Source organism: Patagioenas fasciata, chromosome 14 (genome assembly GCF_037038585.1).
Source record: "Patagioenas fasciata isolate bPatFas1 chromosome 14, bPatFas1.hap1, whole genome shotgun sequence".
Classification (NCBI taxonomy): Eukaryota; Metazoa; Chordata; class Aves; order Columbiformes; family Columbidae; genus Patagioenas; species Patagioenas fasciata.
In genome coordinates, this window is record NC_092533.1 from 82035 (window position 1) to 101536 (window position 19502).

Genomic DNA, 19502 nt, shown 5'->3' on the forward strand with positions numbered 1-19502 from the left:
TTCTACTACAGCTATTGTCAAACCTTCTCTGTCCCTGAAACTCTTAACTCAAACAGACACCTTCACTTGTCCAAAGACATCTGCCCGTGTAGCTTAAACAGCTCAAAAGCTGCTGACTGCTGAAGGAGCAGCAGAGAACCAGCACCAAAGCAGCCACAGAGCAGAATGAGCCCTCTACCTGGCGACTGGAACCCAAATACCCAGAGCCCCGCCCACCCCCTTCCCACAATCCCCTGGGAAAGGGGAGGGGGTCAATCACCCCAGGCCCCCCCCCCACGACCCTTATCAAATTACCTGGAATCTCACTGGAAATGACAGCACCTGCACTTTATTAATGCTATTGCACCTGTACTGGGACTGAGTATGGATTTCAACTTAGATTTTCTAGGGAGCAGATAGAAAATGAAATAAAATAACCAACACTCCATTTTCATTACTATCAGGAATTTTGCAAAAATGCAAAGCACCTGGAATTGAATCAATTAATGGAATATAGTTACAAACATACTTTCCACCACAGCTGCTACTAAACCTTTGCTGCCCCTGAAGCTCTTACCTCAAATGGACACCTCCACTTCTCCAAAGACATCTGCCCACATAGCTGAGGACCTGCAGCCTCAGTTACATGTGCCTCCCACCTGCTCCCCCAAACAATGGTCCACAAAAAGGAGCATGCCCAGAAGCTTGCCAAGGGTCCTGAGGTCACCCGATGGACCAGAGAAAGACCCCTGAATGCTGGACACGTAAGCGTTGGCAAAAGAAAGCGTGAATCTCTCGAGCCTGCGCAGTACGAGCCTGGTCTGCGAAATCAAGTTGGAGACTGACCTAAAACAATGGGAGCAAGGGGGGTTGAAGAAGCATAAAAGATGAGACCAGAATGGACACCGTTGAAGGTCTTACCGCCAGAGGATCCCGAACCATGGCGTAGGACCGGCAGGACTCTATAGGACTGGAGACCAGAGGAACGCTTCTGGAACTGGACTGGTGATAAATGCAACCTCATTTCTCATATTTTCCTTTACTTCTCCCTGTTTCTTTCCCTTTTCTTTTCCTACTCTCTCTCTATATCACGTGCCGCTTTACAGGCTAATTAATAAAGTAACACTGCTTGATTGAATTATAACCCCTTGGCTTTTTGGTCGCCTTAATTTTCCACTCTGAGATGAAGGTTAAAAAAGTATCACGAGTCCATCACCGAACAGACCGTGACACCATGGACTCCTAGAGCTCAGTGCACCCAGCCCTGACTCCACACCTCCGGGCAGAGCAGCTCCGAGCCAAATGCGCATGCGTGCAGACACACGCTCCACAGAACGTTATGGACAACGCGACGGCAATGGCGCCAAAAACGCTCCGCAACGAAAACGACTCCAAGACCAGAGAGGCATTGATCAAAATAATCTACGGGGAGGCAGTGGTGAGGCGAGGAGCCTCTACTGCAACCCTAGAATACAAAGGAGCCGAAAACCTGCACCCTTTGCCCTCCCAAAGGGGACTGTTCCTGGACGGCCCTTTCCCCTGTGAGAGCTTTAAACTCCCTCCCTGCAATTCCCACCCCCTTCCCAGCCCTCGTGCCTCCACTTAGCTTTCAGAGGGCCAAGGGACTGAAGTCATCCCCAACAGAGGAAAACACCACGTGAGCTCACAGGGATCTTCCTGCAGTTGCCACTTTCCCCTTCACCACCCGCAATAAGAAAACACACACACAATAATGAGCACTCAGATTATGTTTATCAGTACTAGTCCAAGAGGCATTGCTCACCTTGGCTGAGTTCCTGGAGGTACATTTGAATGATCTACCAGGGGTCACCACACAGTGCAAAGGTTCTGCAGACAACACACTGTTCTGCGGGTGATCAGGGAGGCGATGAGCCACCCCATAGCCTGAAAGACACTCTGCCCTATGGCCCTGCTGCTTCCTTCAGAAATGGTAAAACTCCACCTGTAGATACAAGGTGCTCATCCTAACCCCTGTTAGATAACCTGAGCATCAGTCCTAGGAGGAAAGATTATATCAGCAACTATCAATACAGCAATACAAACCAAAAAAGAACGCTCCGTCTTCATAGCAGTTACAAACATAGCTTCTACTATGGCTGCCGCTGAACCTTTGCTGCTCCTGAAGGTCTTACGTCAAACAGGCACCTCCACTTCTCCCAACACATCGGCCTATGTACCTTAAACAGCTCAACAGCTGCCGACTGTTGAAGGAGGAGCAAAAAACCAACATCCAAGCAGTCCTGGAGCAGAATGAGCTCCCCGCTCAGGGGCTGGGGCTCAACTACTCTGAGCCCCACCCACCCCCTTCCCACAATCCCCTGAGAAAGGGGAGGGCGTCAATCACCCCAGGGCCCGTCCACCACCCTTATCAAATCACCTGGACCCTCACTGGAAATGACAGCACCTGCACTCCTGTCAGGCTCTGTCAGACACTGTCGGGTTTTGTCAAGCCCTGTTGAGACCTCTTGGGGTCTGTCAGACTCTGTCAGGCTTTGGTGGGCTCTGTAGGGTTCTGTCGAGACCTGTTGGGCTCTGCTGAGTCCTGTCAAGATTTCTCAGGCTCTGTTGAGACCCCCAGGGCTCTGACATACATATCAAGGCTCTATCAGGAACTGACAAGATTTGTCAGGCCCTGACGGGTCCTGTTGGCCTCTGTCAAGCTTTGTCAGGCTCTGTGAGGATCCGTCAAACTCTCTCGGGCTCTGTCAGGCAGTGTCGAGACCTGTCGGGCTCTGTTGGGCTTTCTGGAGCTTTGTCAGTCCCTGTCAGGCCCTGTCAGGGAGCCCACCAATGGGGGTTGAAGTGTGGGTCAAGGGGGAGGAGCCCAGCAGGGAGGGCAGGGTGCTTAGAAAGGGGGTGGGGCCTGGTTGGGACACACCCCTCCAGGGAGGCACATTGGGGGGGACCCAGCGTGGGGGAGGGTGGAGTTGGCAGTGGCTCCACCCACATCTTCAGCCCCACCCTCAACCCCAAACCCCACCCCCAAATCATTCACTGGAAACAGAACAAACCACATGCTTACCATTTCTTTACATTATTTAATTTTATTGGGTGAGAATTGGCCCCAAAACCAGGTTAAAAATCCCCCAACATGGCCCCGGGTGAGCCAAGTCAGGATGGCAGCAGCACAGCAGCACAGTGCTGCCCTTTTCCAAGATGGCCACCATGGGTAAACAGAGTCATGAGTCCCACCACCCACCTTGGGCCCCACCCCAAAAGGGCCACACTAGGCAGGGTCCACCCACCTCAGCCCCACCCTCCCAGCACAGGCTTGGCAGCCATGACAGCCATAGCCCCACCTACCAGCAGAGACACAGCAGCCAAGGTGTCCACGCCCATCAGGGTTGCCATCTTGTTCCCATTGGCAGGGAGGGCACAGGGCAAGGCACGGTGCAGGGCCACAGGGGCAGCCAATGGGAGCAGCTGATACAGCCACAAGCTGCCACCAGAGCACGGCCCAGAGAAACAGCCCCTGCGGCAGTGCCAGCATGGCCACCAGCCTTGCCTCCCCCAGCCATCTCAGATTCCAAGCAGGGTGGAGCCCAGCAGCCATGCTATCCTCATTTTCTCCGTTGTGCGCAGGGCCCCACACAGCATTGCAACCCAGGACATCTGGTGGGGTGAGGGGACCCAGGAATGTGGATCTATGGGCAGAATGCAGAAACTGTGGGGTGCTAAATATTAATGGGCCAGAGTGCTGGAACTATATGGTGCTGCAGAGCAGTGCTGTGGATGTATAGGGTAGACCAGATGTGTGGGGTGCTGTGGGGCACTGCTGTGGGTCTATGCGGCAGGGTGCAGGAGCTACAGTGTGCTGTGGGACAGCATTGCTGGCCTATGGGTGAGTGTGAAGCAGCTATGGTGTTTTCTGGGACAGTGCTGTTGATCTATAGGGCAGAGGAGCCATGGGGTGCTGTGGGGTTACACTGTGGGTCTATAGGGCAGAGTGAACAAGATATGGGGTGCTGTGGGACAGCACTGTGAATCTATGGGGCAGAGTGGAGACATAGGGTGCTGTGGAGCAGTGCTGTCCATTTATAGGGCACAGTAAAATCAGCTACAGGGTGGTGTGTCTGTATAGGGCAGATTAGAGTGGCTACAGGGTGCTGTGGATCTATAGGGCAGAGGTGCTATGGGCTGCTGTGGGTCACTGTGTGGGTCACTCACCTGCAGGGGTTCAGCCTCTTCAGGGGTGTTTCACCCCACAACAGCCCCATTGACCCCACAGCCCCCCTGACCTCCACAGCCACCCCGTAGACCCTTGTGACCCACCCATAGTAGGCAGTGCAGGCGTGGTCGGGGGGGAAGGGTGGTCAGGTGGACAGAGGTGTGGGGTGCTGTGGGGCAGCACTTTGCACCTATGGGGCAGAATGCAGCACCTAAAGGCTGCTATGGGGCAGCTCTCTGGGTCTAAGGGGCAGAGTAGAGTCCTATGGGGTCCTGTGAGGCAGCACTGTGGGTCTATGGGGCAGAGTCAGTATGGGGTGCTGTGAGGCACTGCTATGGATGTATGGGGCAGAGTACAGCAGCTATTTGGTGCTGTGGGGCAGTACTGGGCATCTATAGGGCAGAGTGGAAGACATATGAGGTACTCTGGGGCACTGCTGTGGATGTATGGTGCAGAGTACAGGAGCTATATGGTGCTGTGGGGCAGTACTGGGCATCTATGGGGCAGAGTGCAGGAGCAATGGAGTGTTGTGGGGCAGCACTGTGGGTCTATGGGGCAGAATGGAGCAGCTGTGGGGTGTTGGGCACTTCTGTGGATCTATGGGGCAGAGCGGAGGATGTCTGGGGTGCTGTGAGGCAGTGTTGTGGGTCTATGGGGCAGAGTGCAGAAGCTATGGGGCATTGTGGGGCAGTACTGTGGGTCTATAGGGCAGAGTACAGGAGCTATAGGGTTCTGTAGGGCAGCACTCTGCATCCATGGGGCAGGCTGGAAGACATATGAGGTACTCTGTGGCACTGCTGTAGATGTATGGGGCAGAGTGGAGAAGCTATGGGGTGCTGTGTGATAGCAAGCAGGAGCTATAGGGTGCTGTGCATCTATAGGGCAGAGTGGAGGTGCTATGGGGTGCTGTGGGTCAGTGTGTGGGTCACTCACCTGCAGGGGGTTCAGTTTCTTCTGGGGTGTTTCACCCCACAACAGCCCCATTGCCCCCACAGCCCCCCTGACACCCACACCACCCCATAGACCCTTGTGATCCCCTCCGCCTCCCCGCCATGGTGTGCAGTGGAGGCGCAGTCAGCCAGGGGGGGGGGTGTGCGCATGGTCAGCCAGAGCCGGGGTGGGGGGGGGCCGGGGCGCAGTCAGCCGGAGCGGGGTGGGGCCAGGCTGCCTTCACTGTTCTCTGAGCAGGAGCTGCAGGAGGAAAGGGAAGGAAAGGGCTGTTATTTGTGTCACAGCCCTGGCAAACAGCCTCAAAGCCCCCCGCTTCAATCTTAACTTAGTGGGCAAATTATTTGCCAAAAAATGGATCTTAAAAGCTTCTTTGACAACAAATTATCCTAAAAACAGCCCCAAAATCAAGTGAATTGAATTTGAGACCAAACAGCCTTAAAAATCTCAAAAACCCACCCAAATATGGTCCCTCACAGCTTTATATAATAAGATATATACGTAAAAATAGATTAGATACATTACATAGTAATTATATATTAATATAGATATTAATATTATATAATGAATATAATTATTAATACATTATGTTATATATTATATTATGTCATTATATATTAAATATTAATTACGTTAAGTAATATCAATGAATATTACTTGATTAGTTCATTATATCATATTATGTATTATATATATTTCTGCTATTCATCAAATAATATCATTTATATTAGTATATTACTATATTGATTTTATATATTTATATATTTAATATTACTATATTATTTAATAAATAAATTAAATTGAAATATATTAAATTAAAGAATTTAAATGTAAATTAAATTAAATTAAAAAATAAAAATATATTTTAAAATACAATGTAAACAATTAAGTGGGTTTAAGGAGGCGGCGACCAATCAGCGCCTTCCTCTCCTCAGAGGCAGCGACCAATCAGCACCTTTCTCCCCTCGGAGACAGCCGCGCGGGGCGCAGTCAGTGGAGGCTTTCCCGCCAGACGGCACCGGCCAATCAGCGAGCGCCTCCTCGGCCCCCTCAGCGTGAGGGGAGAACGGGAGGGGGAGACAAAACGGCGGCGGGTTAAAAAAGCCGAATTTGTTCCCGCTTAAATATTAATTCAGTAAATTATCCATAAATAGATTTTAAAAGCTTTTTTGGGGCTGCACATCAGCACCAGATCTGGGACCCCCAGCTCCGGACACGCTCAGTAAAGTGAATTCAGCCCCAAAACCCCTCAAAAAGCAACGAAATGCCCCTCCCGACTTTAAATACAATAATTTACACACTTATCTCAACAACTATTTAAATTGTTTCCACAATTAATAATTTAAACAATTAAGCGGCTTTAGGAGCCTCAGAACCGCCCAAAATGCTCAACAAAAAAAAAAAAACGAACTCAAAACCTCAGAAAGCCCCGTTTCAATGTAATAATTTAAATTAACAAGCGGCTAAAGGAAAAAGCCGCATTTGGACTCGTAATCCTGGGAAACAGTCCCAGATCTCCCCCCGGGCTTCAAATATTAATCCATTGTATAAATTCTTATCAATAAGTAGATTCAAAAACCTTTGAAGTCGCAAATCGGCCCCTCAAACTTTAAACGCGTTAAATAAACTTTTTAAAAGCCGATTTAGACCCAAACGGCCCCAAAACGGCTTCTCCCCCCTCTCCCCGGATCCGCACTGAACGCGCTCAGCGCCCTCGGGAGTCAAACACAGCGATGTGACATTAATAAATCAACAATTACATTGTAGGAGCCTCAACCCGCCCGAGATGTTCCAAATAAAACCTCTAAACATAATAATTTCAATAAATACGGGCTCTAAAAAAACCCTGATTTGGACTCAAACTCCCGGGGAAAAGCCCCAGATCCCCCGAGGTTTAAACTTTAATTCTCCTGACACACCGTCAATAAACGGATTTTAAAGGCGCCTTTCGGCACAAATCGGCACCCAAAAAACCAAAAAAAATACCTAAAAAAACCTTTTAAAAGCCGAATTCGAGCCAAACCAGCCCCGATTGCTGCGAAAATCCCCGGACCGGCTCCTCCCGCTTTAAACACGATTTAAACCGCTAAAGCGGCTGCGGCAGCCTTAATCCCCCCCCACCCCCCGTCACAAACCCGCGGCTTTAGAACCCCCAGCACAGCCCAGCCCGCCGCTCCCTCATGAACCCGCCGAGCCCCGGTTAACACCGCACGGTAACGACCGCCCCAGCCCGCCCGCTCACTGATTCCGGCCGCCGTTCCCGGGGTCCCACGGCGAAAGGGGGGGGGGGGGTGGTGCTCAGCCAGTTCGTCAGCGCTGAGGACCTCAAGCAGCCTTCGACGCATCCACCTTTCTGGCCCTGCGAGCGCTCTGCGCCGCCCTATTTATCGCCTCGTAGTCCCGCCCGGTCCTGCCCCCCGCCCGCCCTCCGGCCAATGGGCGAACCGCCCGCCACAGCCGTGCTGCCCAATCAGCGCTTCGTTGCTGTGGGTGAACGTCGGCGGGAAAACGGCGACCAATCAACACCTTTCCTACCTCAGGTGCGCTAGCGAATCAGCGCCTGACACTGGGAGGCCGAACTTCGGCGGGAAGGTAGTGACCAATCAGTGCCTTCCTCTCCTCAGCTATACGGTGACCAATCAGCGCCTTTCTCCCATCACCTGAGAGAACCCCGCGTGGGGATGAGCCAATGGGCGACTTCCGCGGCTGACACCGTTAGCCAATCAGCGAGCGCCTCCTCCCTCCCTCAGTATAAAATAGCGAATGTGACGGGAAAGGGGAAACAAGATGGCGGAAGAGGAGGTGTCATGACGGCAGCGATTGAGGAGGAAGGGGGAGAGTCGGGGCTGGGCAAAAAAAGCGGCTGCTCCTTGGGCAGCGGCAACGATCGGGGGATGTGGGGGGCGGAAAAGCGGCGGCTCCTCAGGCAGCGGCGATCGGGGGATGTGGGGGGCGGAAAAGCGGCGGCTCCTCAGGCAGCGGCAGCGGCGATCGGGGGATGTGGGGGGCGGAAAAGCGGCGGCTCCTTGGGCAACGGCAGCAGCGATCGGGGGATGTGGGGGGCGGAAAAGCGGCGGCTCCTCAGGCAGCGGCAGCAGCCATCGGGGGATGTGGGGGGCGGAAAAGCGGCGGCTCCTCAGGCAGCGGCAGCAGCCATCGGGGGATGTGATGGACGGAAAAGTGGCGGCTCCTCAGGCAGCGGCAGCAGCCATCGGGGGATGTGATGGGCGGAAAAGCGGCGGCTCCTCAGGCAGCAGCAGCAGCGATCGGGGGATGTGGGGGGCGGAAAAGCGGCGGCTCCTCCGGCCGCGGCCAGGACGTGGCTTCACGGGCACCGGGGGCGCGAGACCGCGCGCTGCGGGGCTGCGGGGCGGGTGCGGAACCGGGGGCTCCGGGGGTCCCGCAGCGGCGGCCGTGGGGCGGGATGGGGCGGCTGTGGCCGTACCTGTGGGCACTTAAGTGGCTGCTGTGGGGGCTCGTGAGAGGCACGTCTGGGGCTCTTAGGGGGCAGGTACAGGGCTGCTATAGCGGTATCTGTGGGGCAGCCATAGGGTTGCTGTGGGGTTACATAGGGGTCACGTATTGCGGGGCGGGGGGGGTGTGTGCAGCAGACAGTGGCCCCACCTACGGGGGTGGGGTCAATGCTGAGGGGCGGGAACTGGGAGGACACGCCCACGGGGAGGCCGCCTGGGAAAAGGGAGCAGGGGGTGGGGCCTCCGTGTGTCACGCCCCCGTAGGCGGAGCCTCTTGGGGTGGGGTCAGCATGGGACACACCCGAAGGGGACGTGGCTTAGAAAGGGAGGGGTGGAGCTGGAGGCGGGGGTGGGCTCTGTAGAGCACGTGCTCTGAGGGGGCGTGTTTTAGCGGGGATGAGGTTGGGGGCGGGGCTTCAGTGCATCGTGCTGCTGGGGGTGGGCACGACAGAAGGGGAGGGGTCTGTAAGGGACACGCCCCTCGGGGAGGGCACAGACTGGCAGGGGCGGAGCTTGGATGGGGTGGACTTGGGGTGTGGTTTTCTCAGACCACGCCCTTGGAGGGAGAAGCCAGACTGGACAACACACTGAAACATTAAAATTAACTGTTGGTAATCAGATGGAGGTTGCTGTCTTTTTATTTTAACTCAAAGGTAATTAATACCGATGATGTTTTCACACAACCCCAAAAAAGCTGTAGTTAAATTTAGACACTCATAACACTGTTTTCTAATTTTATTTTACATCTAAATATCTTTTAATGTTCTGTTGGGAATCATTACTGCCTGGGAACTTTTTAATGCCTCCATTTATAAACAGCCACTATCTAGTGGTTCCTTTTTACTTCTCTTTGGAAATAAAAAAGTGTAACGTTTTGACTCTGTTTGGTTCTGAGCGTTGTTGCCTCCAATCTCATGGCTCTGTTGTAATTTAAATACTAAACACTCCCGATTACTTTCCAATGCTGTTTGAAATCTAAAGCTTCCTTACTTGGTTTCCTATGCAGTCATTCGTGTCTGCAGTTTATTTCATAACGGTTCCTCAAATGTAGCTACTAATGACTCCAATTTAGTTTTCTGCCTTTATCATTTAAAAGGAATTCCAAACAATGTGTTTTTTAAACTATGATACAGATTGGGAATAATTGCTGCCTAGTTCACCAAGTAATAGCTGAAATTAAATTTAGTTATTGATCACGCCTAAATCATTTCATTTACACTTTAACATATTTATCCTTACATTACTACCAGGCGAATTAACTAGCACACATTATTTTTTATTATAGATATAAACTAGAGATTTTTTCTCTACAGGTATTACTTCCAATTAGTGCTCCAGTATTTATATTCACTCTTTTAAATTTTACTATATAAATTTGGGATAATTACTGTCTGCAGAATTTTGAGTAACAGCTAGAGTAGATTATAGGCATTATTTACTCCCAAAGACTCTTCTGGTTACTCTTAAGTTTTAATTCTAAATGTCTTACAGTAAGTAAGTAGTTAAAATAATAAAACACAAGGACCTTGGAATTTCCAGGAAAACCCACCGTGGTGCCTCGACGTGTCCAGAGTTTGTCGGTGCCGGCTCCGCCAACAACGCGTCCGACGAGCCCCACGGTGCTGCCGAGGCTGCGGCAGCGCGGTGGAACCGACCGCGAGCGTGGGGAGGAGACTCAGCCCAGCAGGGACCGCACGTAACGTGGAACACCAGGCAGCGCACCTTCGTTTCAAGGGAGGAACACACACAGAGAGCACAAAGGACGTTACTCTACCTGAGACACACACTGTCCTTAGCAGCTGCACAGCAACATTGTCTCTGTGATTTGGAGTTCTGGTGGCAAATGATGGAGCTCCGTACGTCGCACCTTTCAAACCTGCACACAGAAAGACGCTTCACCCCACAGGTGACACCAGAAACTAGGAAGCCTCCAAAAAGAATTTACAACCCCACACCCAGACCAGTTACACTCACCCCCACAACCAATCCTGCTCTACACACATCTCCTTCTTCAGACACCCTTCAACAGCCAGATCCACAGTCATCTCCTAATGGTCATTCACTGCACTAAACGCAGCAGGGCGGGGGGGGAGGGGGCGGAAACTAAGGGAAATTTTTAAACAACTCCCTGACTGTTTTTTTCGGTGGCATTTTTGGCGTTATTTTTGTTGGGGGTTGGGGGACGTGTTGGGGTGTTTTTAATGAAGGAAACTGCTGTTTCAACCTGCAAGTGAAAACAAACCACATGTACAAGGCTGGACATGGTCAAAAAAGTCCCAACTGGTTCAGCAGTCACTGACAGCGCGTCCGTTCAGCCGTCTGCCCAGCCTGACGCGCTCACGCCCAGACGTACCAGGCTGGACACACGCACGTGTACTGGGGAACTCGTACCAGCGCTATGTTCTGGGGAGGAGTGAAGGACAAAGCAGAAATAAATCCTGTAAGAATCCGGACAGTTGTAAGTCACAGAGACTCCTCATTTTCTCTCTGACTCTCACAACAGTAATAAGTAAGTCCCAAAGGACAGAAAACACCAGGATAAGCTGGGAACAACAACAAAGGTGGGTAAAAGAAGGTAAATGGGGGTCTCAGGTGCCCCAAAAGACAAGCTCAGCTGTCCTGGGAGGAGCAGATGGGAATCGGAGGAGTTCTGAGGGGATCGGGGTGGGGGGGCTGTCCTGCTTTTGTTAAAAACCAAGTTTCTCTTTTAGTGAATTTTGCCTGTCAGCTAACGCTTTGTATTAGCTGCGTTTTCCTGGAGAACCAGACACATGTTTTGGTAAACATAGCAATGGAATGCTAACTTGTTGATAAGGACAGATTCACATCTGGCGAGAGGGCCAACAAGAAACAGGTGACCAAGAAACTGACCAGCTGTGTATAACATTCCACTCGCATGAACACTTCATATAAAAGTGGGAGATCACGAGGATCTCGTCCTCTTCGCCCTTTTTCATCCCTTCCAGCTACGCGCGTCAATTGCCATTCTCTCCGCCTACCGTCGCCCCTCCCTTTTCCTCTCGCGCTGCGCTCCGCTCTGCCCCTCAAGTCTTCTTGCGCGACCTGATTGGCTCGCTCTGCTGATTCGCGTTCTCTCCGCCCACTCCCCGCCCCCTGTAACCTCGAGTTGATTTGCATATCTGGCGTGGCTTTTTCTTCTATTTCATTTCTATTTCCATTTCTAGTTCCTTCGCATTTCTATTTCTTCTTCCCGGTGGCCCGTTTGAGACCTTGGGTGCTCCATTTACATGTATAAATGCATATATAAAATATATATATAAAGTATATATTAGAAATATACAGAAATATTTTAAAATGCATCTATATAAATATATATCATATTTATATAAATAGAAATATATATATCTATAAATATATGTATAAATAGATATATTGCTTGACCGGGTGGTGCATAAAGGCACACACGGGTACTGATGAGCACTGGGAGACTGAATTCTGTAACAGAGAGCCTGAGGCCTTTTTTGTTGTCTGCAAACTGGAGCAGGAGTCTCACAAGAGTCCTCCCTGCACTCTTCTCCCCCACCTCTAGTGAAAAGAAGTAGGCAGCTTTTTTATTTTTCTTTTTTCTGCCCAGGACTGCAAAAAGCCAGGAAACTCAAACTTGAGCACATGCTGGGAAAGCTGACTCTGTTCCCCTTATCAACTAATTATTTCAGGATGTCCACTTTTCAACAGATTTATGTTTCAGAGTGTGTTGCTATGTTCTGGTTCAACCTTTCCTGTCTTCCTCTCCGTGGCTTGGAAGCACATCTGAGGGAGAGAGCAGGCAAGAAAGGTCCGTCTTTGTTGCTCGGCTTTAAAAGATTCTCCTGAACAGATTCCAGACGGACACTGAATATCTCCATGAATGTAAAGTGAGATTTTTTTTTTTTTTTAAAAATGATGCTGTTTTATTTTTTTATAGAAACTAAAACACCAGAGGTCATTGAATCCTATATTAAATACATAAATTAAAAAATAACCATTCATAAAACTTTACATACAATAAGGATTCTCTTCTACACATTAATACATATAGTACAGATACATGTCCAGTGTTTATCAAAGGGTCATTATGCCAAGTCATTTACAATTCTGTTCTGGAACAGACACAGAAAAAAAGCTGAGAACAAAAAGTACATATAAAAACACACAGGTGCTGATGTGGGCAGGGGAAAAGAAAAAACCCTTTGCATCATCAGCAACTGTGTGGCTGTTTATTGAACCTTGCCCTAGTTAGGAGACGCTGGCCTATTCAGCCCTAATGGGAGGCCACGGAATGAAAAGCTCTGGGGGTTCTGAGCATGTTTCCCACTGAGATGAGAGCAGGGAGGTGGAAAACAAAGCCCATCTATAAAAAAAGACTACGTGATCCTCCAGGTACATCAGCGAGAGAGGACAGAGCTGTGAGCCACACTACTAATACTGCAAGAAGCCATAATTCCTTCCCAACTGCCTAAATTCATCTCACCTAGCTGGGCCTTCATCTGAAGTGCTTAAATTCAAAGAATAGTCTTCAAAATCTCCTGGCTTGGTCAGTGGAGACAAAGCAGCAAGTCAGGTTTTGGTCAAACTGACTTGCACTACAGCATGTGGCTCATCCCCTGCTGACGGCGCGGACGCCTTGGAGCGCTGGCAGCCCTGCCACAGCCTGGGACGGATGAACGGGAGCAATCCAGGGCTATACATGCTGTCCTCAAAGGCTGCAATAAATTGAGTTTTATTTTGTTGGGTGGTTTTGGGGAGGGGAGGCTGGCTGGAGTGACTAATTTGTAGGAGGATTCTCAATATTTTGCCTCAATGAATGTGAGGAACAGCAGAAAGCCCTAGATAAACTTCAGGACAGAGAAGAGGGGAGACCCCAGAAAAACAGACCCAAAAACTATGTGCCCATAAGATGTTAAACTAAACCACAAGGCATGTACCAGTTGTGGCAGCTAAACAAGTCTAGATTCAGTTCCCCATATCTAGATTGGAAGTATACTTTCATAAGCTATAGCATCCATTTACTATATACAATAGGGGATTGATATATGCACATATATATATAAATATATGTATATATACTATATATAGCTGTGTGTGTATATATATATATATACACACAAACATCAAACTCATTTTGATCTAGCTCACAGCAAAAGGTTTGTATTACTCATATCAGCAAGTGTGTTTTAAGCATGGTTTATGTTATGCTGTGAGGAATAAAGCAGCTGTTGTTCAGCTCTCTGGAGGGAATACAACAATATTTAAAAATCTGCAGACCAAGACAAGCTGTGCATTCTGTACCACCCCCCACCCCGCCCTGAGCCCTTGGAAATGGAGCACCTGCATGCAAATGTATCTGTAAGATGGGGGAAGCCAGGCAAAAGAGATAAATGAAATAAGATGTGCACAACATGGCTCAGAGGATCTAAATGATGAAGCCTGCCACAAGACCAGTCAGGTATGTTGTGAAACTACATATTTCTATCTGTGGCACAAACCTTCCCCACAACTGCCTTAAACAAATGTTTCTAGTCCTCCATATTACTGTAACCAAGGCAGAGGTGGAAGTCATTGCACTATCACGGAAAATAGATGCCACTCATTCTTCTGCAAGAAGAGCTTAATGTTTTAATTGCTGGCTCTACTGCTTGGGAAAATAGTTTCCAGTCTGTATTTACTTGCAGGACACTGCAGCCAAGTGGTATGAAATGAACTGGTGCTCCAACAGGGGAAAAGAGTGAGAGGGGGAAGAAGGAATTACCAGAGAGGTAATCCCTCTTTTTGTAGCTAACAAGATACCGTACAGTCGCTGAGTGATCTACAGGTGCCACAGGCGTGAGACGAGTCTCTCAAAGGGCCTGACTCCCGAGCTTCGGGACTGAACTGCTAGCAGCACTCCTGGAAATCACATGTGGGTTTGAGCGAACCTTATCCACGTATTCTTCTTGGGGGGAAAATTAATTTGAACAAAGAGCATGCAACATACCTGTATTCATTTAACACACCTGCCTAGAAGACTGTTTTTCAATAAATGAAGTAACAAACATACAGCCAGGGCAGAATTCAGTAAATCCCATGACTGAAACAGACTGCTTCAAGAACATGTGGTAATTATGCAGTTTAAATTAATTTTAAGGAGCAGGGGGAAAAAAAAAAAACCAACCACTTGCTATTAGCTTCTAACCTTTGATAGAAAGCTTAAAACAATCTCGGGGCATCCAAGAAATGAGGATGTTAGAAGTCTCTGTGGAGAAACAGAGCCCAGCATCGCAATCCAGTTGGGTGAAGGGACATGGATTACTAAAAGCTATTATGGCCAAACAATAGCAGTGAGGGGCAAGCACCCTTGATGCCAGAGTAACTTCATCCCTGCTATGGCTGAGGAACTGCTTTGGACCTGCTGAGTTGCTGTGGCAAGTTACTTCACTGCTTTGTGCCTCAGTTGCTTCAACTGTGAAAGTTAACAAGCAAACAAGGGAGAGACTCTCTGCAAAGCACTTTTAAAGCTTCTGATGGGCAGAATCTGTGTAAGGTGTTGGTACATGTGAGCCCTGTTTTGAAGGTTTAAGTCATGCACAGGCTGTCTGTTGGCCCTTAGTTTTCTATTCTGTTATACAGACATCCATTTCTCCCAGTTAAAATTAAGGCTCCATTGTGGAAAACACAGCTCAAACGAGCCTTGCCACAGGAACCTGACGTCTAAACAGGTGTGACTCCATGTCCAGGGAAATGGAAACAGAGACACAGAGAAGCGTATTGTCAGGCCTAGCTCATGCAGCACGAGTGAGAAAAGGGAAGACAGGTGCAGCTGGCTGCTCTGCTCCAGCCAGCACAGGCCCCGTGCCACGTCCGCCGCGCGGGGGACGCTCCTCAGCGTTCGCTTCTTACCGACAGGGGCCATGGACCCGGTTCGCCTCAGGGAGACCCCAGCACTGCGTTCTAGGCTTTGTGACTGAAGACGTAAGTAATGCTTTGAAATGCAAACTGCTACATAACTGTAGAAAAATCTAAACAGACTAGCAATACTCTTCTTACTTCTAACAAGGATGTATTCACACAGCTTTTCCTTGGTTTTGGTTTGCGTGTCATTGATCAGTATGCCAGCTAACAAAATCAATTTGACAAGCCAAACCAAAACAGTGATCCTCAGTGTATTGTTCAAATGCTAAACCCACGTATGGTCATTGTTATCTCAATGGCAGTCTTTGAAGAGTATGAAAAGTATCTGACAATAGACAGGCTGTTCGTCATGGAGGGAGTGTGCAGAGAGATAAGGCTACAGCTCTGTCAGAAATCCTCCTTATGCCAGACACCCTCTTCTTCCCTTCCTTTGTTGAGTAGGGTGGTGCTTTATTATGATCTCAAGTGCAAAACATGGTGCCCTGTCCTGCCTATCCTACAATAAGCCAGAATGCATTTTTCTTCCACCCACACTGCAGCTGTCATTTGTTCCTGAGGTTAAAACCAAAGAGGGAGAGAAGAAGTCCCTGCAGTGCAAAAGCAGCCAGTTCAAGGTGAACGCTTTGTTGTCAGCTTCTCTCCACAGCTCGTGTTTCTCCTGCTCTGTCCTGTTACCTTTTGATCCATTCCTGGGATGACAGCATCACATTTAAACGATCACCCTGCACAGCAGGGATAGATTTTTCTGTTGTAACTTTGGTTCCATGCCCAAGACACACTGACTCAATCAGCTGAAAGTGGTTCGATCCTTTAAGTTCTTCGTAAGCGATTAAGGTTCACAGTTTTTCTTCCCCTTTTGTAATTTCAACATACAGAATTTCATTAGATGCAGCATATATCATAGCTTTAGACAGAAACTGTCAAGTAACAAATTTTGAGTGATGGCTTTAATATACAAGGTGGTCGCAGTGTTGGCTACAAGTTGTTCATTTTTATGCTTTTAAAAATAGATGTAAACAATGTTCTCTTCATTGGTGCGGTGGAAGCATTTGCCTTTATAAGGACTTATCTGTGTGGTCGGCCACTCTAAAAATAATAATAAAATAAATTAAAAAACAATAACAACAACGGCAACACAACATCTTTATCAGGTAAGTGATAAGTTCCTCTACCTACCTATCCCTGCTGACAAGATGCAGTCAATCAGAAAGTTGAAACGGTCTGTTCCTACAATTATCAGTGGAAAACTTTTCTGTCTGTATGAAAGGCATTTGTGAAAATTCTGGATATTTCACCAAGCCTGTTGATTTGACCCTACAAAGCACAGCCCTCTAGTTCATGGAAGTCCCCAGGGACATCTTTAGGAGGAACAGCTGTGCACCAGTTTCAATAATTCTTGAACCAAAGCTGCCTAAAATTCATGAGTGACAGGAGACAGGACAGCGGGTGATACACCTGTGGTGTCAGGGCAACCCCAGAACTTTGGCTGATGCAGCACTGAGGCGAACACAGATTGCTCCTGTTCTGAGGAAGCATCCCCTACCTATGGAATATATTTGTAGGTCTCAGGTTTGAAACAAAGGAAAAAAGGGTGTATTTTGTCTTTGTTCTCTCAGCACTCAAGCCTACATGGTAAAATTCACTGCATACAAAATCCAGGCAGACCAGACTTCCTTATGGGATCACAAATAAGTGAATGTATATATTCACAAACATGGAAAAAAATGTGGATGTGAAAATCTCACATAAACAGGAACTAGAGAGCTGCAGGTGTGGACACTATGTATTGCTCCACATGGTTTCATTCCTGCTTGTCCTTCCTTATCTGAAAAGTACAGCAGTGAGTGCTGTGCTCACTCAGAGGGAGAAAGAGACCAGGCAGTATAACAATCCGTGCTTGCGTCACGGTTTGCTCTCAGGTAGTTAAAAGATCAGTAAAAGATAAACTGCAGCAACGCACGAACAAAACCAAAGACTTTTCATCATCAAATGCCTCCCTAAGTACATTTGAAGGATACATTGTGCACTTTTTCTTTGCTTTATCAAGGGTCTGTTTGAAGTCTCTTATAATAATGTTAACAAAGTTAACTTGCACCCAGTGGAATTAAAGCAATTTTGCCAAGATCCCCTTGATGATATCTACCTCAGTACTTCCAAGAACGAGAAATGCTGATAGCACACTCCCCACACCACACTCAGCCTTGCTGAGTTACTTCCAATGTCAAAGTCACCTGCGTAGGCAGGTGGGTTTTAAAGTGAACGGGAAACACAAATCAAAGTTATTCTCTCTGATTCCACATACTGCAGCTTCAGAAAATATGACCTTGCTAAAATCCCTGTCAGTCTTGCTAACACCATTCCCAAATTGCTTCTGTCTCTAGATTTCCTTTCAGGTATTGAGGGGTGAGGATCCTGTGGAGGGAGATGGAGGGAGTGAAAACTAGGATCAGGCAGGGGATGAGTAGCTAATAGCTGCTTACCATTGCCTTGTTTTTGAGGAATTGCTACAAGACTTCATGCTTTGCATTTATGGAGTGGCTTGCCTTGGTAAAACACTCTACAGATATGACGCTTGCTGTGATGCTGGGCCTGCTGCAACCATCTTTCCAATTTTTTTATTTATTTATTTTTGTACTTTAAACTTATTACATGATAATTGCTTGTACTGGAGGAGACAGTGAATTATTGCAACCTATCCACCCATTCTATAACAATTTCTATAGACCTTTTAACAGTGTCTCACTTCCTGAGCCAGAAAAATCCTTCCACTTCTCTCAGCAGCTGATCGTTCTTCCTTGCCCTCCTTTGTACCTCTCCTAGGCACTGAGCTCTGCCTGTTCCAACCTCCTGATCTGTTTCCTGAATGTCAGTTCAGAGCCCACCATAGTGCGCATATGGTTGAGATTTATAACAGTTTTGCATCTGCATCACTGTGCAAACATCAGCATTGAATTTCACCTGCAATTCTCTTGGCTATTTGATACTGTGAAATTCTTGTTAGTTTTTAGTTTTAAAATTCTGAATAGCATAGTATCACCAGCAAGCTTTGGCAGTTGACTTACGAGTACGTTGGGCGGTGTTGGACTGATTGCAACTCCCTGTGTCAATTCAGCAGCGTGACTCTCCATTGTGAACTATTACAAATCGACAATGACCTGCTGAATTCTCTGACTCCAGACAGACAAGAACACACCAGGATGAAATTCCCCACTCTGTGCAAGAAGTGCTGGATTTGAGGAAATAAATAAAATAGTCTTACCTTTCCAAGAGGCACATTGACATCAAGGCCAAAGAATAAAGGCAAGAGAGAAGAACAAGAATAGAAATAGAAACTGCAGAAGAAAAAAGAAGATCGCATAAAAACTAAAGGTCATGGCATTGTAAGAGTCAGGATTATTTTTGCACTCTGTAGGACAATTAGAATAACTAGGCATTCAGAAAACACTGCATTTCCCTAGTTAATTCTGTAAGCACCACACCACATCCCAGGCTTAGAAAGCAGATCCAGTGAATTTTAGTGATTAATTACAATTAGTACCATACTGAAAGCCTGAGGTATAACTGCCACTATGAACCACCATGGTTTGGCTGAAGTCACAAAGCTGGGTATCAAAAATAGCACGGGTAGTATTTCTAAGTGTGTTAAAAACCAGTGCCTGCAATCCACGCTGGAAATAGCCTGGGAATATGTATATATGCATATATACACATATACACACACTTGCGTAATATCAAACTCTAACCATTAAATGTTTAGCAACAAATTTTTTTAAGTCTTATTTTAATCATGAATGTGTTGTCTTTTGAGATGTGAATTTTTGTGGGTCAAAAGCTCTTTTGAAAATTCACACTAAAGGTCTGCTATTCAAGGTCTCCTTTTGATCTTGGCATAAATTTTGCTTTGCTTTTTTATTTTCATCACAGATTATACTCTGTTATTTTTCCAAGTTATAGATATTGGAAAGAAAGACACTGAGTCTTTGTATCACAAAAATATTGGCAGAAAAGTGGAAAGAATTGTGTGT

General features: G+C 47.8%; 1 protein-coding gene and 1 long non-coding RNA gene across 4 annotated transcripts in view; both read right to left on the bottom strand.

Moving 5' to 3' along the window:
- Positions 1 to 4291: 4291 nt before the first annotated feature.
- LOC136107591 (uncharacterized) lies at positions 4292 to 6787 on the bottom strand. The gene is made up of 2 exons (XR_011741368.1): positions 6072 to 6787; positions 4292 to 5359 (listed from the first exon to the last, which is right to left on the bottom strand). It is a non-coding gene; the product is annotated as an uncharacterized lncRNA (long non-coding RNA).
- A 9622-nt stretch (positions 6788 to 16409) lies between these two features.
- Positions 16410 to 19502, bottom strand: part of JAKMIP2 (janus kinase and microtubule interacting protein 2) — a 42364-nt gene continuing 39271 nt past the window's right edge. For 2 of the 3 annotated variants that reach the window (XM_071814579.1, XM_065848958.2), the window contains exons 21-22: positions 18540 to 18703; positions 16410 to 16563 (exon numbers count right to left, since the gene is read on the bottom strand). In XM_071814579.1, the coding sequence (XP_071670680.1) occupies positions 18581 to 18703 (123 nt within the window). In that variant the 3' untranslated portion in view covers positions 16410 to 16563; positions 18540 to 18580. Of the gene's footprint in view, positions 16564 to 18539; positions 18704 to 18736; positions 18810 to 19502 lie in introns of all 3 variants that reach the window. The other variant, XM_065848961.2, reaches the window with a different exon arrangement.